Source organism: Phaseolus vulgaris, chromosome 6 (assembly GCF_000499845.2).
Source record: "Phaseolus vulgaris cultivar G19833 chromosome 6, P. vulgaris v2.0, whole genome shotgun sequence".
In the NCBI taxonomy this organism is placed as follows: Eukaryota; Viridiplantae; Streptophyta; class Magnoliopsida; order Fabales; family Fabaceae; genus Phaseolus; species Phaseolus vulgaris.
Genome location: NC_023754.2, coordinates 9,051,901 through 9,076,027, shown reverse-complemented (window position 1 = coordinate 9,076,027; position 24,127 = coordinate 9,051,901). Strand labels below are relative to the sequence as shown.

Genomic DNA, 24,127 nt, shown 5'->3' with positions numbered 1-24,127 from the left:
TAAAAAGGTATAAATTCATAAATTAGGGATTATTTTATATGTAAATTAGCAATAAATCCTCATAAGTGCCTATATTTTAATATGAAATATTACTGAAATTAGACACTTATCAGGTACCAACTTGTGCACCAAATCTTTGGGGCCATCTGTTCCACGGGTGCCCTAAGTATTCACGTGCCATGCATACAGCTTCCTTTCGAAACCCTAACCCTAATAGGCCTTAATGCACTATACACACCACTTGCATGGATCCCTCGTGACTTAGGCTTTCCTCATATCTGATGTTTTCAATTGATAACTGTGTAGTTTTGGGACCCACTTTACGTGGCCCAATATAACTGTTCAGACAGTCGACGTCCGATCTCTCCCTCGATTGGCGAGGTCTGATGTCGATCTTCAATGTCGAGGTTGTTGAAGATGGTTGCTGCCCCTTCAAGATTGTGTTTGATGAAGACTTATATATACATTTCATTTGTATTTTGCTTTGCTTTAAGTGTGTCTTAGGTAGTGCTTAGAGGTTGTCTAAGAGTGGGCTTTTTGCTGAGTAACTCACCTCATAACCACTGGCCATGTGATAAGAACAAGCATAAGTTTTCTTAAACTGTTTTTCACATGTTTTACATAAAACACGTTTACTGCATAAAAATAAATCTGTTCTTTTCTAAATAAACAGATTCATTTTTTAAACTGATGCCTTGGCTAAGTCTTGTGGAAATTAGATTTTGTGCATCAGGTATTTTGACTAAGTCTTCTTCTTTTCAAAACGACTGAGTTTTAAATAGTTAAACTTTCTCTGTTTTCGTTTTGAAAAATAAATTTGTTCATCTGTAAATGAATAGATTCTTTTTGTCTCTGGTGCCATGTCAAGCTTAAACGTTTTCAGTTTATCTCTGCACCAGAATGGTTGACTAAGTCTCCTCACTTAACAAATTCTCTAACTGCTTTTTGAAAATAAATTTGTTCATTTTATTTTCAATCTGTTCATTTTATAACAACTTTAACTGTTTTTCAAAAATCTGTTATAAGTTGGTTTTCTATAAAATGAAAACTTGTTTCTGAGTTTAATAATCGTTCATACATTAGCAAAACAAGTTTTACAACAGAGAATCAAAAGTTTACAAAGGATTAGCATTTGTTCTTCAAAGATTTCAAAAATCAAAAAGTGCTTGTTCTTGGTTTGGTTCCAAAAGCTTGGTGTGAGGTGCAGCTACTGTTTTAGCAATCTTGCCTACTGGTTTAAGGCAGATCTGTGTATCCTCAATCAGGTGTAGTCGTTTCACATCTCTATCTTGTAATAGTTTGGTTGAACACTCTTCTTGATAGGTGTTCTTGAAGAGTGGGTGTGTGTGTATGCTGAAATAGGTTTTTTCAGCATGAGTACCTAAGTTCTTGTAGGTTTCAAGAACAGTGGGAATTGTACTTGGTTGTACTGTGTTTTAGTGATTTCCACCTGGTTTTGGTGAAGACTGGATGTAGCTCAGTTGAGTGAACCAGTATAACTGCTTGTGTTCATTCTCTCTCACTCTCTGCAATTTCGTTTCTTCATAATTGATAAAACAACAAAGAAATAAATCTGTTCAATTGAAAATAAATTTGTTCTTTCTGGGCTCAGTTCATACTGTTCTTAATTTTTGAAAAAGTTGTTTGATTCTGATAAGAACATATAAAGTGTGTTAAAAGCCACTGAAACAGATTGACTGTGATAGGTTGCTCAAGAAATTGTCAAAGCTATTAATTGAACCTTAAACAATTGCTTAAAATTGAAGCTTGTTGTTCTGTGATTCATTGTTCTTAATTTCTGGAAAATTTATCTGCATAACCTTGTGATTAACCTTGCTGTATAAACGCTTTTCAAACAAAAACAGTGCTGAAATAAATTTGTTCATTTTCACATAAATCGATTTATTTTCTATAAACTGTGTTAAACATTGTTTCTGCGAGAAAGTTTTAAAAGGTCAATTCACCCCCCCTCTTGAACTTTGGCACTATTAAACCCAACAGAGGTCTATGGTACTGATGTCCGAAGACTGACCAACACCCTGATATGTGTATCAGGGGCCCACCTTACGTGGTTCATCTTTACTATCTGGCACCGGCGTGCGATGTCTGAGGACAGTCACTGGAATCGATGACTGAGGACTGATCGGTACACAAGCCCCCCAGTCTCGAGCTATAACTTGTTTCAGTGAAGAGATTAAGTGATCGCCCTAGGCAACCTACGTGGCACTAGGGTGATAGGATGTGAACAGTACACCGAAGTGACGTCACCACACTTTCTAAATCAGCATACACGTGGCATGATTAACGGCTATCGCTTGTTGGCGCTTGCGCTTCTTCGTATACTGTTCAAACCTTTAAACCCTTACGCTCTCTCCACTGTTCCATTACTTTCACTTAAGAAAATCATTTCTCAAGCATTTCTTTGAAATGCTCTCTCTTCCTCTTCAGAAACTCAAACCTTCAAACCTAACTCATCCAAAGGCATGATCTTTACTCATCAATTGCTCTTGCTTTATGATTTCGCCGCCCATAACATGCTATAACTGTTATGGGACTGTTTATGTTTTTTGCATTTTTGGTTTTCTAAACTTTTCGTTTCCTCTGTTTTTTCTTGGAGTCTCTTTTTTTCTGGGTTTTGTCGAGTCACACCATCGTCTCCTTCTAAACCCTCGTTTTCTCCCTTCCTTTTTCTCTTTTTAGATGGCCAGAACGAAAACAACTCTGAACCCTCCACCTTCTGTTAACTATCAAGTCCTCTATCAGTGGGCTCTCGAAGCCTTTCTGGCTGAGACCTCTCAGTTGAACACCCACGAGGACATAGGTACATACAAACAAAATGAATCCTAGGACAAATTTCATGTCTTCGGGAAAGAGCTTGACGTGTACCTGAAGGTCTTTCCTTGCCACAAGGGAGTCTCTGACGAGCCCTTCTTCTTCATGTATACTACGGTCTTCAAACAACTCAAACTCCGGCTTCCCTTCACGGGGTTTGAGGGCGCTCTACTCATCGAGGTCAACGTGGCCCCGACCCAACTCCATCCTAACATTTGGGCGTTCATGCGAGCCTTTGCAATTCTCTGTAACCATCTCGGGCACCCCCCTTCAGTAGATGTCTTTCTTTACTTCTTCGAGGCTAAGAACCCGAGAAAGAAGCTGTGGCTGAGCTTCAATGAGGTGGCAAGGAGTCTAGAGAACCTAAATTCGTCAGATCGTGAGATGTGCCAACTCCTTTCAGGCTTGGGAGTGGTGTTTGACACCGTTAAGCTGATCAAGCTCGAATTCTGCGCCAAAGCTCTTAAGATCTATATTGGTACTGTTCTTATATTTGCTCCACATTGATTGCCAATTGCATGTTGTTTAGCTTCTTACCCTTTGTTGTTTTTGTGCCTTAACGACGAGAAGAAGAAAAAATTGGCCGAGTTGCTTGCCAAACACAGGGCTGTTGCTGCTGGTGCGGGTACTTCAAACCCTCCTCCCCTTACCACCTCTGCCCGCAACTCGTCTGAACCAACCCCTGTTGAGAACAAGCAGAAAGGGGTGGTGGTGGTTACTGGTACTGAAGACGAGGAGACCGACTCGAGCCTCGTCTTTAAGAGGCAAAAGGTTAATGACGTCGAGGCACCATCACACTTGGCGATGGCCGCGCGCCATCCTTCAGAGACAACCCTCTGAGCGCCTCCTCCCCACGCGACCTTATCGTGCATGAAGGTGGGGGGAGAGCATCTTTGAAGATCACCAAGCACCTCCCGCTGTCGATTTTCCCGTCATCCTCCAACGAGCCCTTAGACGCTTCCAAGATAAAGAGGTGGTGGAGAACTTAGGTGGGAACCTCCTCCAAGACCGCGTGGCTCAAAGCCTCGGGGATTTCCTCATCGCATCCAGCCTCGTTCTAAGTAAGGTGCAAGACACACAAGACTCGCAGGCTGAGATAGCGAAGCTGAGGGAAGAGCTGACTCTCCAAGCCAAGACCTTCTCCAAACACGAAATGACCATTTACTAGGAGCTGGTGAGCCTTCGCCAATATGAGAGGGAGGTCAAGAGGCTTCTTTTTTAGAAGTCTCAAGAGGCCCTTCAACTTGAGGCGAAGATCTTGCCTCTCCGCAATGAGGTGGTCGACCTGAAGGGGAAGGTCGAGGAAACATAGGCCAAGATGGCCAAGTTGGAGGAGAGGGCTACCCAACGCGAGGTTCAACTTGGCCAAGTGGAGGAGAAGCTTGCTGAGAAGTTCGAGATCTTCAAGAAGACAGAAAAGGAGCTCAACAATGACGTCGCCGATGCTTAAGGCGAGGAGTTTCAAGATGTCATGGTTCAGTTTGCCTGCGTGCATCCTAAGGTGGATCTTTCCCCTTTCGCAGAGTCGAAGTGGATCGTTGATGGGCAACTCGTGCCTAGAGAATAGCCTTGTAATTTAATCTTCTTGATGACTCGTACCTTGTAGATATTTATATGAAATGAACATCTGTCATTTCTTTAACCTTTCTGTCTCGATCATTCAGTTGTTTTTATTTGCATTAATTTCGACTAACAGCATTTTCGACATAGATTCGCCTCTTAGGTAGCACGCTTTAACTTCATCTGCTTTATCTCTTGACCTTTATTGTCTTCAAGGCACTGGTGACACATGCACAAATCCCTTAACGGGCTTAAACTTTGTCGTACGAGGATAAGGAGAACTCCTCTTGCTGTTTTTGATCTTCCTCTTGCAAGGTAAGGGAAAGGTCTCCTTGTTGATCTCTCTTTTGCCCTATTTAGGTCATTGGGCCTGCCTTGTTAGTAACATTGGTGAACCACATTGTTCTCGACCTTGCAAGAGTGAATTTGACTGTTAAACCATATTGTTCGACCTTGAAGTTCCTACGCAAGAGGGAGGCTCACTGAGGAACCATACTATTCCGAATCTTGTTTCTAACCCAAGTGAACGGTTCGCAATTGACATCATCCTCGCCCATGGGGTCAGGAAGGATTTAACTATCGAACCATGTTGTTTGACCTTGGCGTTCCTACGCAAGAGGGAGGCTCACTGAGGAACCATACTATTCTCAACCTTGGTGTTTCTAACCCAAGTGAACAATTCTTAACTGACCGCATCCTTGCTGTACGAAGTCAAGGAACATGTCTTAATAATTGACCGCAACCTTGTTATATGAAGTCAAGGGACATGTCTTGATAACTGTCGAACCATACTATTCTCAGCCTTGGTGAACTCACACAAGAGGGAGGCTCACTGAGGAACCATACTATTCCTGATCTTGGTGTATCAATCCAAGGGAGAGGTTTATTAACTGACCGCATCCTTGCTATATGAAGTCAAGGGACAGGTCTTTAACGGTTTAACCATACTATTCTCAGCCTTGGTGAACTCACACAAGAGGAAGGCTCACTGAGGAACCATACTATTCCCGATCTTGGTGTATCAATCCAAGGGAGAGGTTCATTAACTGCACTGCACAACATTCTTCTTAACTGAATAACATAAATTTTATTTGATGACCTCATTAAAAAACCCTTATAAGGGAAAAAAAGTGTCCCTTAAAACTGTGTACAATGCAAACAACTTAACTGAAATAAAACTTGAGGTGGGTCACGTTCCAAGTGCGAGGGATCACCCCACCTTCTAATGTCTCGAGCCTGTACGCTCCATTCTTGAGAGCCTCTGTCACTCTGAAAGGACTAGTCCACTTGGGGGACAACTTGTTCTCTAGCTGGTACGGGTGGGCCTTTCGCATCACTAGGTCGGCAACCTGGAACTGCCGAGGTCTCATCTTGGAGCTATACTTGTACTCCACCCTTCTCTTCAAGGCTTCATCCTTGATTCTTGCTTCCTCCCTTACTGTTAGAATATATGGCCTTAAACGAGAGGGGGGTAAATTGTTTAAGAAGGATTTTTGAAAACTTTTAAGCTTAGAATGAAAATACTTCAGAAGAACCTTGATTGAGAATTCAGTTTTTCCAAAACAAACAGCAAAAGCACAAAGCTGGAAAAACAATCGGTTGTTTTAACGAAAAAATCGGTTGTTTATACCAGTTCCAAAATATCAAACTGAATTAAAGAGATAGGGATAGAGAAATTTTACACAGTTGTTTATACTGGTTCACTCCAAACAAGAGCTACGTCCAATCTTCTCAGAAACCCTGAGGATATCCACTAAGCAATCACCACTTGATCACTTACACCACAGCCAAGAGAATGACCTTGAACACCTCAAGAAACACACTCTCCTTGGCCAACACTAAGATTGCTGATCTTGAACACCTCAAGAACACACAGTCAATCTCAGCAACACACACAAACGAATTGTTCAGCAGTTTACACAGATTACACTTGTTACAGATGAATATCTGAAATCAATACAAGTAGAATCCCTATTCAGCACCTTGATCAATCTCTCAACTCTTTTGCAATCTCATAATACTTTGAAAAACTCTTCTTAGATCAAAACTTTGTTTCAAGATTCTTTATATATCAAAAACTGTTTTTCAGAATATATCTAAGAATATAGTTTGTTATCAAATCTTAACAAACTCTTAATTGCATTTAAAATAGATTGGTCAAAGCATTTAATGACTGGAGCGTATTCAGTTAAAGCATTTAAAGCTCAGTCAAAGAAAACAGTTTTTCTGTTATGGTTTTAAAACAAACAATCGATTGTTTCCTCGAATCAATCGGTTGTTTTATTACTTAACAAAATACACCATTCAAAAACAGTTTTCAAACTTTCTCAAAACACCTAAGTGTAAACAATCGGTTGTTTCGACAAAACAATCGGTTGTTTCAACTTAGTTTGAAAAACATTTTGCTTTGTTAAAATTGAGATGCTAATTGCTTTGAGATTTAATCTAAGTGTTGATTACAACATTGAACTACCCCAGAACAAGGCTAAAACCAGCACAGCAGCATCAAGCAAAACAGAGGCTTCATCATCCTTCAAAGGATTTGGATTCTTCAAAACATTGAACACCACTTGGTTCAACACTTACTTCGTCCAATAGGTCCAGGTTCACCTTTCTCTCTTTGTTGGACTCTTCAACTATGAAGTTCTGGAAACGTGGCAAGTTCTCCTGGATTTCTACTGGAATCATCGCGTCCGAACCGTACACCAAGCTAAAGGGTGTTTCTCTGGTTGTGGACTGGGGAGTAGTGTGGTAAACCCACACAATTCTAGGAACTTATTCTGCCCAGGTCCCTTTGACTTTATTTAGCCTTCTCTTCAAACCTTTGAGCAGAACTTGGTTGGCAGACTCAACCTGCTTGTTCGTCTGAGGGTATTCGACAAATGCGAACACCTGCTTTACTCCCAGCTCCGTACATAGTTTGCCCAACTGTTGGCTCACAAATTGGGTACCATTATCAGACACCAACCGTTTTGGGATTCCAAAACGGCACACTATGTTCTTCCACACAAAGTGTTGGATCTTGTGGGCTGTGATCTGCGCTACTGGCTCAGTGCATCTTGTGGGCTGTGATCTCCGCTACTGGCTCAGCCCCTATCCACTTTGTGAAATATTCTATGGCAACCACAAGGTACTTCATTTGCTGCACTGCTAAAGGGAAAGACCCAAGAATGTCGATCCCTCAAGTATGAAATGGCCATGGGCTATAGACCAACTTCAGCTCCTCTAGAGGCGTCTTGTGCTAGTCAGCGTGTTGTTGGCACTGCTTGCACTGCTTGCACCGTTGTGCATACCTCGTGCAATCTTTTCTCATGGTTGGCCAGTAATATCCTGCACAAATGGTCTTTGATGAGAGAGATCGGCTGCCAATGTGGCTATTGCATATTCCTTTATGTAACTCTGCCATAATACACGTGCATTGCTCACCACTTACACACACCAGGATGGGGTGGGTGAACTCATGCCTGAATAACTTTCCATTGATCAAGGTGTACTTACTCGAATTTTTCTTGATTTTTCTAGCCTCTGTGGGCTCTAGCGGGAGTATTTCATTAGCCAAATAACATTGGTAGGGTGTCATCCAAGTTTCTCCTGTTTCGACTTGGTAAACTTGCGACGACCTTTCCCCAACAACTGGGTACACGCTTATTCTAGGCGTTTTAAGCGTCTCCTGCGTTAACGACCGATGACTCCTGATCACCCCTTCCGATGTGCTGATCTGTTGGACTTCTGCCATATTGTATGTGGTAGTTCGAGGTGTCCTCAGGGTCTCCTGAATGACTATCCTCTGTCTGCCCCCTTGCCCGAACTGGCGAGCTTTGCCAGCAAGTCTGCTCGGGCATTCTGTTCTCTGGGTACGTGGACTAACTTGAACACCTCGAACGTCTCCCTCAGAGTCTGGACGTACTCTAGATATGCAGCCATCTGAGGGTCTTTAGCTTGGTATTCCCCCGTGACCTGGCCTGTGACTAATAAGGAGTCACTTTTGCTAGCAAACCTTTCGCACCCATCTCTTTAGCTAGCAGCATTCCAGTGATCAGGGCCTCATACTCTGCCTGATTGTTACTGACCTTGAAAGCGAACCGTAAGGTCTGCTCAATTAGCAACCCATTTGGCCCTTCCAAGATGTCACCAACCCCACTACCTTGTTGGTTGGAGGAACCATCTACAAAGAATACCCATCTGAATCCTGCTTCTTCTTGGTGCGTGCCTGCCGAGGACAACTCTACCATAAAGTCAACATAAACCTGGCCTTTAATGGGGCCTCTAGGCTCATACTGCACATCGAACTTTGATAGTTCTACCGCCCATCGCACCATCCTGCCTGCCACATCTGGCTTCTGTAAGACCTTACGAATTGGAAGGTTTGTCATCACTATTATGATAAAGCTCTGGAAGTAGTGGCGAAGTCTTCGTGCTGAAAACACTACTGCTAGAGCCGCTTTCTCTATGGCCTGGTATCTCACCTCTGGCCCCTGCAATACTTTTCTAACAAAGTATATCGGTTTCTGCACTTGGTCCTGTTGTTGCAGCAGAATCGAACTGATCGCCTTTTCTGTAACCACGAATATAGACGAAGTGGAATACCAGTTGTGGCTTGCACAACACTGGTGGACTGGCTAGGTACTCTTTCAACTTTAAGAACGCCTCTTCGCATTCCCTGGTCCATACGAACCTGCTATTTCTCTTTAGGCACTGGAAATAAGGATGCCCCTTATCTCCTCCTGCAGATACGAATCTGAACAGAGCGGCCATGCGCCCCGTCAACTGCTGCACCTCCTTAACTGAGATCAGGCTCCTCATTGCTATTATCGCAGCGCACTTCTTAGGATTCGCCTCTATTCCACGCTCTGTGAGTAGGAACCCCAAGAACTTGCCTGCCTCTACCTCGAACACACACTTCTTTGGGTTTAGCTTCAACCTGTACTTGACTATTGTGGTGAAGAGCTCCTCCAGGTCCGCTACGTGTTGCTCCCTTTGCTGGGAGGTGACCACCATGTCATCTACATACACTTGGACATTCTGCCCTAGCATGGGCACTAACACTCTGTCCATCAACCTTTGGTACATCGCCCCTGCATTCTTAAGACCAAAGGGCATCACCTTATAACAGTAACAAGACAACTCTATCATGAATGTTGTCTTGCATTCGTCCCTGGGGTGCATTATGATCTGGTTGTAACCAGAAAAAGCATTCAAGAAGCTGAGTAGTCTGCAACCGGACGCACTGTCCACCAAAGCGTCAATACTGGGCAATGGGTAGGAGTCCTTCGAGCAAGCCTTGTTGAGGTCTGTGAAGTCGACGCACATCCTCCATTTCTCATTGGCTTTCTTCACTAGTACCATGTTCGTTAGCCATTCAGGGTATTGAATCTCCCTGATGTGGCCAGCCTTCAACAGTTTCTCCGTCTCTTCTCTGAGGAACTGACGCCTCTCTTCGTTGAACTTTCGCCTTCTCTGGAGAACAGGTCGAACCTGGGGGTCCATGGTGAGACGATGACACAGGAAGTCAAGATCTATGCCAGGCATGTCAGAAGCATACCATGCAAAAGCATCAAGGTGTCGTGCTATGACTTAGGCAATATGATCATGTGTCTCTTGGCCTAAGGATTTTCCAAGCTTGAACAACTTCCCACCGATCTCCCTTTACAACACATCTTTGGCAGGTTCGAGCCTTCTCTTCCGAGCGATCTCTGCACGGGCGACCCCTTCTTCCCTTGGAGGCTGAGTGGTAACAACGAACACTTATCTCTTTGTCTTGAGGCTATTCTCGTAGCACTTCTTAGCCTCTTTCTGATCAAACTTGATGGTGATCACTGTACCCTCAAGGGAAGGCAACTTCATCTTCATGTGCCTCGTAGAGGCCACCGCTCCAATCCTGTTTAAAGCAGGTCTGCCCAAAAGTATATTATAGGCTGATGGAGCGTTAACAACGAGGTACCAGATGTTTACAGTACGTGAGGTTGTTCCATCCGTGAAGGTCGTTCTTAGTTCTATGTGTCCACGCACTTCCACCTGGTCTCCAGCAAAACCATACAAGCACCCGGTGTAAGGCCTCAACAGGTCTGGAGACAACTGTGACTTGTTGAAGGTTACATCGGTCGAACTTCCCTGGTCCACGAGGATGCGATGCACCCTCCTTCCTGCTGTTACTACCGAAATCACCACCGGATCGTTGTCGTGTGGGACAACGTCCTAGCGATCAGCCTTGGTGAAGACGAGGTCGACATCTGGAGTATTATTTGCCACTTGCCCCTCTACTCCATCACCTCTCGCGCGTACTTCTTCTGCTGGGAGGCGGTGCATTCTCCTTCTGAGAATCCTCTAGAAATGGTGTTGATTTCACCATGAATGGGCACCTCATGCCCCTGATCTATCCCTGCGGCCACCAACGCCTGATCTTCCTGCGGCTCCTGGAGGTAGTCCTTCAAGAAGCCGCTTTTTACTAGCTCGTCCAATTGGTGGGACAGGGCCAAGCAGTTGCGTATGGGGTGGCCGTATGTTTGGTGGAATTCACACCAAGCGTTCTTATTGGGCCCCATCTTTCTGTCAGTCTTAAGGGGCATCCTCAATCTTGCCGCTATGTTAGGGATAATTATTAGCTCCTTGAGCTCTCCACGAATGTTATGCGCGTTCTCGTCTGGGGCTTCTCGTAGGGTTGGTACTTCCCCATGCCCTTCTTCTCTATGGTTGCCTCGTGTACCCTCATGGGCTGAGGTCGACCTGCTACTCGAGGTTGAACAGGACCGACGAGGGCACGTTTCTCTGTGACTCGATCATCCGCAGTGATGTGCGCCAAAGCCTGACGCCTGATCTCGCTGAATGTCTTTGGGTAGAACTAGAGTAGTGATTCACTGAAGGGTCCTGACAGCATTCCCTTGACGAAGGCGTGCATTGCCATTGCCTCATCTGTAGGTTTCAACCGCACTACCTGGACTCCAAACCTGTTCAAGAACTCCTTTAAGGATTCTCCCTAGTACTGGTTTATGTCAAAGACATCATAAGATTCGAGTGGGTGCCCTATTAACGAGGTACTGTTCTCTGAACAACATCGCGAACTGGTCGAAGGTAGTGATGTGTCCGTTAGGGAGACTAACGAACCATTCCAACGTCGTGCCTGTAAACGTGCTCATTAGCAACTTGCAGTACACATCGTTAGACCCCCCTGTTAGCATCATCTGGGTGTGGAATGCCGTGAGGTGAGCCTCTAGGTCCTCTACGCCTGTGAAGGTGACTTTCGGGCCCAGAGACATGACTGGCAACGCGGTATCCATAATCGCTTGCGAGAAGGGCATGGGACGTGCCCTGAGTGGTATGGGTGGGGCACGCTCATCCATCGCACGCTCGCCTGCTTGTTGCAAATCTCTGCGCAGTTTCTCATTGGTTTTGCACAGTTCTTCATTATCTGCCTGTGATGCCGCTATTTCAACCCTAGATGCCGCTACCGCCTCTTGGAGGGCGCGCATGGTCTCCATGAGTTGTTGCATGGTGACGTTGTCTCCTCCAGGGGGGCACGACACTTGTAGCCACAACAGATCCTTGCCTCGTACTCCTCATATCGCTGGTAAAAAACTCTTAACACGATTGCGAGTGGGACCTTGTTTTATTGGGCCCCACGGTGGGCGCCAAATGTTCCCGCCGGTTGACTCGCTTTGCCGGTTAACTCGAACGGCAGCCTTTGACCCTCTTATCTCCGCCCGAGAATCGAACTTCCTTGGTTGAAGAATCTCTCACCTGCAAAGACAAAGGGCGCCTTGACGGCCGTTTGCACTTCGACGCTCAAGTCAGTATAAGGGCAAAGAAACACCAAGTGTATAAAGTAGTTTCAGTCTTAGAAACTGTGTACCTTGCTAGGGTTCTTAGCACCCTTTATATAGGTTGAAACTAGGGTTTACCTTGGTTCCCTTACCTATGTCTAGTTCCTTGGAGAATGTCCTTGCGCCGCTATTACATAATCTTAGCGTAATCTGGCACATGGAACTTCCCTTAACTGGAGTGCAACGACTAACATAATGGTCGCCTAGGTACCAACTTGTGCACCAAATCTCTGAGGCCATATGTTCCACGGGTGCCCTAAGTATTCACGTGCCATGCATGCAACTTTCTTTCGAAACCCTAACCCTAATGGGCCTTAGTGCTTCCAAGAGCTATTTACTCGTGTCGCGCCTTAATGTGCTATACACACCAGTTGCATGGATCCCTTGTGACTTAGGCTTTCCTCATATATGATGTTTTCAATTGATAACTGTGTAATTATGGGACCCACTTTACGTGACCCAATATAACTGTTCAGACAGTCGACATCCGATCTCTCCCTCAACTGGCGAGGCCTGATGTCGATCTTCAATGTTGAGGTCTATGATAAATGACTGTTGGATATTAGAGTCACCTACCATATGTTAAGTTTCCTAATTATAATTATGTTTATTAAAATAAAAAAAATTATGCAAGTTCATATAATTAACAATTACACATGTTGAGAGAGCTTCCTCAAAGAGTTTGAGAGGTACCCTAATGGCCGCAACATATGGCTCCAAAACACGGAGTCCAAATTTGTATTGGGGTGCCAAGAATAAAAAAATGTTTTTATGAGAATGCCACTTTCGATTATCACTAAAGAAGCATATTAAAAAATAATTAAAAACAATATTCAAAAGTATCCAACAAAATGTTTTTCTAGTGGCTTTTGTGTGTCACAATGACTAGAAAACATATGTTAAAAGATCACTTTCAGACAAATTTAGTGCAGATAAATAGTAACGTTTTCATTATTTTATTGAAGGACAAAGGTTTTACGGAAAAATAAATTGTAAAAAATAAAATAAATGTCAAAATTTTAATTAAAAAGTGTTATCTTGAACATTAGAAAATATTGATGAATATATATTTTTTTAAAATTCTAACAATTAAAAGAAAGGGATTACTTAATTTTGAGGAGGGTGAAAGCATTGACATAGAAAATTAAAATGTTGTATTTGATGATATCCACAATGAATGAAGTAAGACAAAAAAGGATTATGGAGGGGGCATTAGAGAATTATTTAGAACATTCCCTTTGAATGAAAGGACAGAGTTATTTATTTATACTTATAAGAGACACAATTTTTATAGTTGATGTTAGGTGATTTTTGTTGTGGCACAGGGTACAGATAAACTTTTGATATCCCCACCAAACAAATTGATTGAATAAATAAACGTATTAACTTTGGAAGTCTAACAGAAGCCGACATAAATTTCAACTTCCAAAAACCCAACCTTTTTCCCTCCTTTTCTGCCTTTTCGATTACTACTGCATCCTCCCACCTTTTTCTCCCACCTTTTATTTTTAGTAACTTATTTGGATCTAATATACAACAAAAAAATATTAAAAAAATATTTAAAAATATGAAAAATTATATACTTTTATCATTTTATTTTCTTCATACATTTAAAGAGATTCGAAAAAGAAAATAATACATAATACCCTAAACCCAAATAAATAATATAAATAAATAAATTTAAATTAATTGATATAAAAAATTAATTTAATCATTTTATAAATATATTATTTATATTTTTTAATTTATTTATACCTATCAAATCAATCATAGATTTGCAGTAAACTTTTCTTTTACTTTCTATTATCTTTTCTTTCTTTTTCATTTTCTCAATTTAAACAAAACAAAAATCTCTCACTCAATATTTTCTTTTAAAAAAATAATAAATTTCTTAATTTAAACAAAATTTTTATAATTTATAATTTTTAAGTTATAATAATATGTTTAAACTAGTTAATAATCACTTGGTGAAAGATAAAAAAGTATGAATGATAAAAGAATAATAATATTGTATTAACTAATTATTTAATTTTATAAGGTGTACATCTTAAGTAGACGTATTATTTAATTATTTTATTTTTAACAATATTATCTTTAAAAATTAGTGTATACCTTTTAAATATACAGGAGCAATACAGATTATAAATAATATATATGCATAAATTATTATTTTTAAGTATAGAAATTTTAAAGATAAAGTTTGTTCAACTATATATTAACAATACATTATTTATAACTATAGGAGTTCTGTAAAAAATCTTATGCTGTGTATTGTGAAATACTGAATTTAAATTTTGGCAAAAAAAAAGATGAAATGAACTTAACATCAATTTTATTTTGCACGAACTTAATACAATAGATAACGATGGAATTTAGCCAAATAAATTATAAAGATAAATAAGTATACTTTATCCCATCACCTCAGTGATATATATTATATCAATGCCACAGAGTCGCCAGGGAGTGGCAGAGTCTGAGTAAGAAGAGAGAGAGAGAGAGAGCTTAGGAAATGGTGGAATGAAGCTGACAAGGAAAAACCATGAAATGGTGGTTTGGAATGAGGGGAAAGAAAGCATGATGATGGAAGAACTGGCAAAGGAAGAGTTGGAGCTGCTTGAAGCCCAATATCCCAACCAGCATGAGCATCTAAAACATGAGCTAAAGTCCTTCATCTGTCAACTCCAGGACAAGCACCTGGATTCTGAACTTCTTGTAGAAAACAATCACATCAACACTCACCTTTTCTTTGATACTGAAGGTTTTTCTTCTTCTTTTGTATGTTATGTGTGTGTTTGTGTGTGTGGTTTTTGAGATATTTTGTATTTGATGTGAAACAGAATCCACCAGCTTGGAGGGGCAAAGGAGTAACTGTGGTGTAGAACTTGGTTTGGCAGAGAGAGTAGTGATGGAGGGGGAGATTAGTGGAAGTTCTGAGCTTGAAACTCCCAAGAGTGACGTAATAAAGCAGTCTTCAAGCAGGAAGAACAAGAGGAAAGATAGGGTGGATCTGGTTCTTGAGAGGGCACAAGTTTGTCTCAAAAAAATCAAACACCTGAAGACATTCTTACTTTCTCCCTCCTGAAGTTTGGACATGCTGTCTTGTTTGTTTTGTTTGAGTCATGTGAACCTAGTGTTAGAAGAACGTAAGAAGGCATTTTCTTACTGTTCACAATGGTGCTGTTTTGTTGTGATTATATTGACCCTGTAATTGGTTGATAGCGCATAGCCGTTGTGGGTTTTGTCTAGTGTGTTAGCACAGAAAATGGCTCAAAAGATTCTTATGCTTTTTGCCAAAATATCAAACTGTAAATTTTCTGTGGTTGAAGGTGCAGTAATATCTATGTTGCAGTAAACTTTATAAAAGAGAAAGTCACTTTTTGGTCTTTGGCTAAACAATCTTAAACGGTCCCAATAAGTTGACGGTGTTTGAAAACCACTTTCATTTGATAACGTTGATGGGGCCGAAAACGTTACAACGTGACAATTTTAATAATTTATTATAATATAGTGTGGGGCGTGGTATTTTTTATTTAGAGAGAAGTGATTTTGTTTACTAATTTTTTCATTCTTGTGTTTTGTTTTCTCTCTTTTCCTTTGTAGTGATTTTGTTTTCTCTCTTTTTCTATGGTTCTGATTTTGTATTTTTTTGTTCATTCTCTTTCTTCCCTTTTTAGTTGTCTTTGGGTTTGTTCCTTTGTGTGTGGGTGATTTGTTTGTTGGTGGGTTTTTTTTTGTCAAATATTCAAAGAACGGTTAGTTGAGACGTCTGGGGCAACAAAATCATAAAAGACACATTGTTCATACCAACAAAATCATAGAAGATGTGTTGTTCGTTCTAAGAAAGGTAAATATTTTGGTTGAAATAAAGATTGATATTAAGGTTTTTTTATTTTTGGGTTGTAAACTTAGTAAATTTGTAAGGGATTTGTGTGTTTAGTTAGTGGTGGTAGTTATGGAGTGGTTTGTGTTTGTTAATAATTTTAAGCTTGTGAGTCGTTTTGGGTTCATAAGTAGTTATGATTTGTCTATGGTTTCAAGTTCGTCTAGTTGACTATGTAGATACATTTGAAGGTTGAACATAAGATTTGTGTAAGAGACTCTAGTTGACTATATAGATACAAAGGTTAAACATAAGATTTGTGTAAGAGACTCTCTAATTGAACTAAGGTTAGATCATATAGCGTATGAGTACATACACTAGTACAAAATTCTTCAATAACGACACCTTTCAAAGACGGTTTGGAGACAACCATCGTTAAAAACTAGGCGGTGGCAATGCTGTAATTTTTTCGAAATTTTTTTGGACTTTTAACGACGGTTCACCCTAGAACTGTCGTTAAAAGTAGCGCGGGTGAGATTTAACGACGGTTCCCCAGAACCGTCGTTAAAAGTGGAGTGCATATGGGTTATAACGACGGTTCACCGCAGAATCGTCGTTAAAAGTCTGTTTCAAAATTGAAAATTCACGCTCCCACTTTCAGAAAATTACTTCTTTCTCACTTCCGTTCAAGGAGCTCTATTCCCGCGCCAACTGCGACCCAATCGCGCCGTGACCCACCGTCGACCGCGCCGTGTCCTCTGACCGCGCCCCCACCGTGAACCCTAAATCGCGTCGCTACCGGGCCTCTGCCGCCCGACGCAAACTACGAACTCGCGACCGCGCCCGCGCCCGCGAACCCCGACCGCGCCCGCGCCCGCGAACCCCGACCGCGCTGCGAACCCCGACCGCGACCGCGCCCGCGAACCCCGACCGTGCCCGCGCCCGCGAACCCCGCACCGCGCCCGCGCCCGCGAACCCTGTGCCGCGCCCACGACCGCGAACCCCGCGCCGTGCCGCGAAACCTGAACCGCACCGCGCCGCCCCCGCGCGAACTCTGCTACGCGCTGCGAACCCCGTGCCCGCGCCGACCGCGAATCCGCGCTTCTGCCACCGCGAACCCGCGCCTCTGCCGCCGCGAATCCGCGCCTCTGCCACCGCGACCGCGGCTCTACTTCCGCGAACTCGCGCCTCTGCCGCCGCGCCCCTGCCGTTGCGCCTGCGACCGCCGTTCACGCCTACGTGACCGTCCATCCATTTGAGGTTAGTGTATTCTTATTTATTATCACCTATATTTTGAAAGTATTCGTTTTGAGTTTGATATTAATTGTTTATATTGAATGCATTGGTTCTGAGTCCGGAGGTGTTCGACCTTCGGCAATTTTCAGTCATTATATACTGTTTTGACATATTAAACGCATTGGTTCTGAGTCCGGAGGTGTCCGACCTTCGGCAATTTTCAGTCATTATATATTGTTTTGACATATTGAACGCACTGGTTCTGAGTCCGGAGGTGTCCGACCTTCGACACTTTTGTTTTATTTTTTCATGATTACATATTGAAAGTATTGGTTCTTAGTTTAGCAGTTCTATGGATCGGAGTTGGATTAATACATCACGAATAAGTGATACTTACGAAAAAGGGGTGGAAGAGTTCATACAATTCGCAGAACATAATGCCGTTAGTTATAAGAATGGAGTAAGGATAAGGTGCCCTTGTATCAATTGTTTAAATGGAAGGATATTGAGTGTTTCTGAAATTAGAGAACATCTTTTGTGTGATGGATTTTTGAAAAGTTATACAACATGGACGTGGCATGGTGAATTGTTAGACTTGCCAAGTGTGCACGGAGGTTCGGAGGAAGTTCATTTCTCAATGGATGATAGATTAGAAGACATGATTCGTGACGTGGGAGCAGAATCATTTGCTAATGTAGTTTTTGAAAATATGTCTAATGATGCAGAGACTCCTTTGTATCCTGGTTCAACTAACTTCACACGATTATCAGCAGTGTTAAAGTTGATGAATTTGAAGGCAATGAATGGATGGACCGACAAAAGTTTTACAGAATTGCTTCAATTGCTTAAGGACATGCTTCCAGAAGGAAATACCTTGCCCAATCGAAATTATGAGGCGAAAAAAATACTTTGTCCAATGGGTATGGAGTATAGAAAAATACATTCATGTCCTAACGATTGTATTTTATACAGAAATGAGTATGAAGATTTAAGAAGATGTCCCAGGTGTGGTTTGTCACGCTATAAGGTTAAGGTTGGTCAGAATGATGAAATTGATGAATTGACAAAGGAAGGTCCTCCTGCTAAGGTTGTTTGGTATCTTCCGATAATTCCAAGGCTTAAGCGTTTGTTTGCAAATGCAGATGACGCTAAAAACCTTAGGTGGCATGCAGATAATAGAAAATGTGATGGATTACTTCGTCATTCTGCTGATTCTTTGCAGTGGAAGAATATTGATAAAGAATTTCCTGAATTTGGAAAAGAATCAAGAAACTTAAGACTTGGATTGGCAACTGATGGAATGAATCCCTTTGGAAATTTAAGTAGTAATCATAGTTCATGGCCCGTTTTGTTAGTGATTTACAACTTACCTCCTGCGTTGTGTATGAAGCGCAAATACATGATGTTATCTATGATGATCTCTGGTCCAAAACAACCTGGAAATGACATAGATGTTTATCTTAATCCATTGATTGAAGATTTGAAATTATTGTGGAATGAAGGGGTTGATGTGTTTGACGCGTTTAAAAATGAATCTTTCCGATTGCATGCGATGTTGTTTTGTACTATCAATGACTTCCCTGCATATGGGAACTTGTCAGGTTATAGTGTGAAAGGCCATAGAGCATGTCCAATATGTCAAGACAAGACATCTTATGAGCAGTTGAAACATGGAAGAAAAACCGTGTATCTTGGGCATCGTAGATTTCTAAAGAAATATCATCCGTATCGTCGATTGAAAAAAGCTTTTAACGGATACCAAGAACATGACATTTGTCCCACTCCCTTAAGTGGTGTTGAAATTTATGAAAAAATCAAAAATGTTAATGTGACTTTTGGAAAAATGAAGAAGAAGCAAACGGTGAGTGAAATATGGAAAAAGAGATCAATCTTTTTTGATCTTCCGTATTGGTGTAAGTTGGATGTTAGACACTGTCTAGATGTAATGCACGTAGAGAAGAATGTGTGTGACAGTCTAATAGGAACACTTCTGAACATTAAAGGCAAAACAAAGGATGGTGTGAATGCACGTCTGGATTTGATTGAAATGAATATACGAGAGGAATTGGCACCGAGAGAAGTTGGTAAACGTACATACTTGCCTGCAGCGTGTTACACTTTGTCAAAGAAAGAGAAAACAAGTTTTTGTGAATGTCTTAAAGGTGTTAAGGTACCACAAGGCTACTCTTCAAATGTGAAGAGTCTTGTATCTATGAATGCTTTGAAACTAATTGGCTTAAAGTCACATGATTGTCACGTTCTAATGCAACAATTATTACCAGTGGCTATTCGTGGAATCTTGCCCAAAAATGTTAGGCATACAATCACTCGACTATGTTCATTTTTCAATTCCATATGTAGTAAAGAGATTGACTCTCAGAAGTTGGATGAACTTGAAGAAGAAATAATTGTTATCTTGTGTCAACTCGAGATGTTTTTTCCTCCATCTTTTTTTGATATTATGGTACACTTGGTTGTTCATCTTGTAAGAGAAATCAGATTGTGTGGGCCAGTTTATATGCGATGGATGTATCTAGTTGAACGATACATGAAGATTTTGAAGGGATATGTGAAGAATCAATGTCGTCCAGAAGCTTCCATTATTGAAAGATACATTTCAGAAGAATCTATTGAGTTTTGTTCCGAGTACATGTCAAAAGCCAAATGTATAGGAGTTCCTGAAAAAGCTTGGCACTCTCGTAGATTCATAAGTAAATCTTCAAGAGGTGTACATGTCATAAGCAAATCTAGAGAAGAGGTTCTGCAAGCACACTTGTATATCTTGAATAACACTGATGAGGTGTTACCATACTTAGATACACACAAAGACATTGTCAAATATAAAAATCCAAGACAATCAGAAAAATGGGTGTTAATTGAGCATAACAAAACTTTCATGTCATGGTTTAAGCAACAAATAATGAATGATCCATCAGCATCTGAAACATTAACATGGCTTGCAAACGGTCTCAAATTTGATGTTTTATGTTGTTCTGGCTATGAAGTAAATGGTTGTTTGTTTTACACAAAGTCTCGAGATGATAGGAGTACAGTGCAAAATAGCGGAGTCACCTTGGAGGCAGAGTCTATGCAGTTTTCAACTGCAAAGGATCAAAATCCTGTTGTGGGATCAATGCCTTATTATGGTGTCATAGTAGAGATTTGGGAAGTTAATTATACCAAGTTTACTGTACCTGTTTTCAAATGCAAGTGGGTTGACAATAAGACTGGTGTCAAAGTTGATGAATCAGGAATGACTTTGGTTGACTTTCGAAAGATAGGTTATCATGACGAACCATTTATAATGGCACATCAAGCTTCCCAAGTTTTCTATATCCAAGATCCTACGTCTGACCACTGGTCTGTTGTGCTACATGGAAAAAAACAACATAATGACCCAGAAGATACAAACAATGACATTTGTGAGATTGAATCACTTACAAGAACGACCATCAATAAAGAGTACGAGGATGTTGCTGATGTTGTACATGCAACTCGAAATGATCATGATGAAGGAATATATATTTGTATGTACATGTGATTCATGTTTAGTTTTACAATATATTTCATTTTTATTATATTTCATATTCTTGATGCTTATTATATTTTTTTGATAACAGGAACATGGCAGATGATAAAGTTTCCCATTCAAAAACTGGTAGAGGACCTACAAGATTGAAGAATATGTTTAAGAAGATAACTAAAGATGACAAAATACCTTTGTCTATTGATATCCACACTGGTGTGCCCACTGGGCAACATGCAAAGAAATATAGGAGTTATCTCGGAGTACTTTCTCGTGAAAGGATCTCTATCTTAACTCAGTCTTGGGATCACGTGACTGACCACGAGAAAAACATGATTTGGCAAGATATTCTGGTATGTAACTGTTTTTACTTTGCTAAATCTAAAGTTCTTTTATACTTTGTTTTTGTTTATGAACTAATTCTTTCAAACAATGTAGACACATTACAACATCCCGAATGTGGAAACCTTGAAAGCGAAGGTTCTTTCAGATGTGGGTGTCAAGTTTCGTCAGTTTAAATCAAAATTGACAACAGATTATATATATGGGAAAAGGAAAGAAGAAAATCCTTGTGCAAAATATGCATCCATTGATGAAGAAACTTGGCAGCAGTTTGTCAATATTCGACAAACTGAAAAATGGCAGGTTAGTATCACTTTTATATTTGAATATAGTTTATATTAACGTATTACTAAATTTTGAGTGTTATGATAGGAGGTTCGAAACAAAGCAAAAGCCAATCAGGCACATAATGATACCCCACACCTATTGTCTCGTGGTGGTTATAAGTTGCTAGAGCAGAGGATGCTTGAAGAAAAGATTAAAGCACGTTCTACTTCCATTGAGGAAATGAATAGTGTAGATTCTTTAAGACCTCCATCCCCACCACTCCGACATGAGATGTGGAAGGGTGCCCGTATAAACACATTAGGGACATGGAGTTCTAAGTCTACAGAAGAAACAGTTGAACGCATTGTAAGTTTGACAATTTCTTTTCAATGTGTTATTTTAAATTCTATGTGTTATTTTAAATTCAATGTGTTGAAGTTTGTCAATTTCTTTTCATTTGTTTTAGGATTCTCTTAATGAGCAATCAACACAAGGGACTTTTAAACCATGTGGTTGCAATGATATTCTTAATGTTGCTCTCGGACGACCTGAACACCCTGGACGTGTTCGTGTAGCTGGATATGGGGTTGGGATTCGGTCATACTTTGGACCTCCATCACACAGCAAGGAACAATTGTCCAATGAACCTAGCCAAGAGTATTTACTACAACTACGTGAGCAGTTAAAGGCTGAGGTAACTCAAGAGCTTAAAGAAAGCTTCATGGAGGAGTTTAGTGCGCGAATGGAAATGGAGTTCAAAAAGCGGTTGGAGGGTTTAGGACACTCACAACAACCACCTACTATGGTAGAAGATGAACCACCTCCGCCTCCTATTAAGAAAGTCAGCACTAAAGGGAGTTGTTCGGCAATTGATCTATCAGGGGATGACTTTGGCTCAACTAGCCAATGCGAATTATATGTTGAGTGTAATTCCTCAACCCGATTCGTTGCCTTGGGTAAGTGTTATGAAGGGGTCACAATGTTACACAATGTGCCTCTTTCTTCTAATTTGATGAAGGTCACGGTGGAGAAGGTCCTTTATGGTGATCTTGCAGTTCCTGTGCCGACATCAGAGGTGACAATTGTGGCAGAGGCATTACATACTTTCGTTGCCTGGCCTAGACATCTCGTCAGACCTATAGACTCTATGGTATATATTTGCACTAATACTAATACAATTATGATGTATTACATTCTAACTAATTTAAGTATTTTTTGTTTTGATGAGTAGCAGGAACCTAAGACAAATTTGCCTCTGGGAAAGAAGAAAATAGTCTCCATTGATGATCCTCTGGCGGCATTGGTGGAAGTTGCTACAGCTTTAGATACAACCGTCTTAGAGGTTCCATGGGATGCCAATGTTTTTGGAAGGCATAGTAATCTACCGTTGTACGTTCACATGTCTGATTTGTTGGACCTTGCATCCGGAGATCAAGAGATTAACATAACAGTTCTGCAATTATGGATGATGTAAGTTCAAATTTTAAATTCTTTATACTTTTGATTTATTAAATATATTAGTACTAACTTATTGAAATTTAGGTATCTTTCTGGATTATGCTTTGATGAGGGGAAACATAATATATATGGGTTTTTAGACCCTCAAATCACTCAATCAATTGGAAACAAGAAGTCGGAAACACAAACATACATCACCACTGCCTTAAAGAATGGTGGAAAACACATTTATTTTGCTCCGTACATCCATGAGTAAGTTCTTATTTATTAAATAAGTTTTAATAAATTATTGAAATAAGAGAAACTAATTAACTGATTTGTTATACAGGCGTCATTGGCAACTATTGATCATATCTGTTCAAGATCATACCGCTGCATGGTTTTGCTCCTTGCATAAAAAACCTCCTGCCTATTTTAAAAACATTATAGATAGGTACGACAGTTTCATTTAACATTTATTATTACTTATATATTATATAATGTTATGTATTCTAACATGAAATCTTATTATTTTAGTGCTTACTCTGGATATAATATGTTGTGTGGGAGGAGAACTTCAAACGCACAAAAACTCACTTGGATGTACCTTAAGGTATTTAAAGTATATTTGTTCACTTAATTTAATGTGTTTCACTCATTCATTTAATACATTTATTTTCACATGCAGTCCAACAGGCAACCTCAAAATTATGAGTGCGGTTATTATGTTATGCAGTGGATGTTGACTATTTTGCAAGCTGAAATTAAGAAAGGTTGGGATAAGGTAATACCTCAATACAATAAACACTTTAAAATTTGAGATTTATTAATCATGCACTAATTCAAAATATTTCAAATGTCACAGTTGTTCAACGACCAACACCTGCTAGATTTAGAAGCATTGGAGTACGTGAGAACAACATGGTCAAAGTATTTTGTAACCATGTATAACACTCTAGTATAGATAAATCATTACAATGACAAATTTTTTCATATATTACCAAACTTTTTTGTATTATGTTATAATTTGTTGTATGTAATTTTTATATTTAAATTACGATTTGAAATGTTTTTATTTTCTGGAATTGAAAACTTTATGCAGGTTATTTGAGATTTTTTAAAAAATAAAATTTTTTATTTTTTTTTTAAACAGTACATATAACGACGGTTCCACTTGGAACCGTCTTTAAAAGGGACACTTATAACGACGGTTCCTAGAGGAACCGTCTTTGAAAGTCACGTAATTTTTTTTTTGAAAAATAGAAACCACTTTTAACGACGGTTTTCACA

General features: G+C 40.4%; 1 protein-coding gene and 1 long non-coding RNA gene across 2 annotated transcripts; both read left to right on the top strand.

Moving 5' to 3' along the window:
* The first annotated feature begins 14,667 nt into the window (after positions 1-14,667).
* On the top strand, positions 14,668-15,602 carry LOC137833031 (uncharacterized). The gene is made up of 2 exons (XR_011084652.1): positions 14,668-14,967; positions 15,047-15,602. It is a non-coding gene; the product is annotated as an uncharacterized lncRNA (long non-coding RNA).
* A 2,015-nt stretch (positions 15,603-17,617) lies between these two features.
* On the top strand, positions 17,618-23,587 carry LOC137833330 (uncharacterized). The gene is made up of 10 exons (XM_068641686.1): positions 17,618-18,020; positions 18,348-20,799; positions 21,045-21,144; positions 21,230-21,436; positions 21,506-21,766; positions 21,867-22,550; positions 22,632-22,870; positions 22,943-23,110; positions 23,187-23,291; positions 23,375-23,587. The coding sequence occupies exons 1-10, from the start codon at positions 17,618-17,620 to the stop codon at positions 23,475-23,477; spliced, it is 4,722 nt and encodes a 1,573-aa protein (XP_068497787.1). The 3' UTR covers positions 23,478-23,587.
* The last annotated feature ends 540 nt before the right edge of the window (positions 23,588-24,127 follow it).

Coding starts and splice junctions, on each gene's coding strand:
- LOC137833330 (XM_068641686.1), top strand. CDS start 17,618: ATGGATCGGAGTTGGATTAATACATCACGAATAAGTGATACTTACGAA. Junction 21,437..21,505: donor GACAAACTGAAAAATGGCAG/GTTAGTATCACT, acceptor GTGTTATGATAG/GAGGTTCGAAACAAAGCAAA. Junction 23,111..23,186: donor TTTGCTCCGTACATCCATGA/GTAAGTTCTTAT, acceptor TTTGTTATACAG/GCGTCATTGGCAACTATTGA.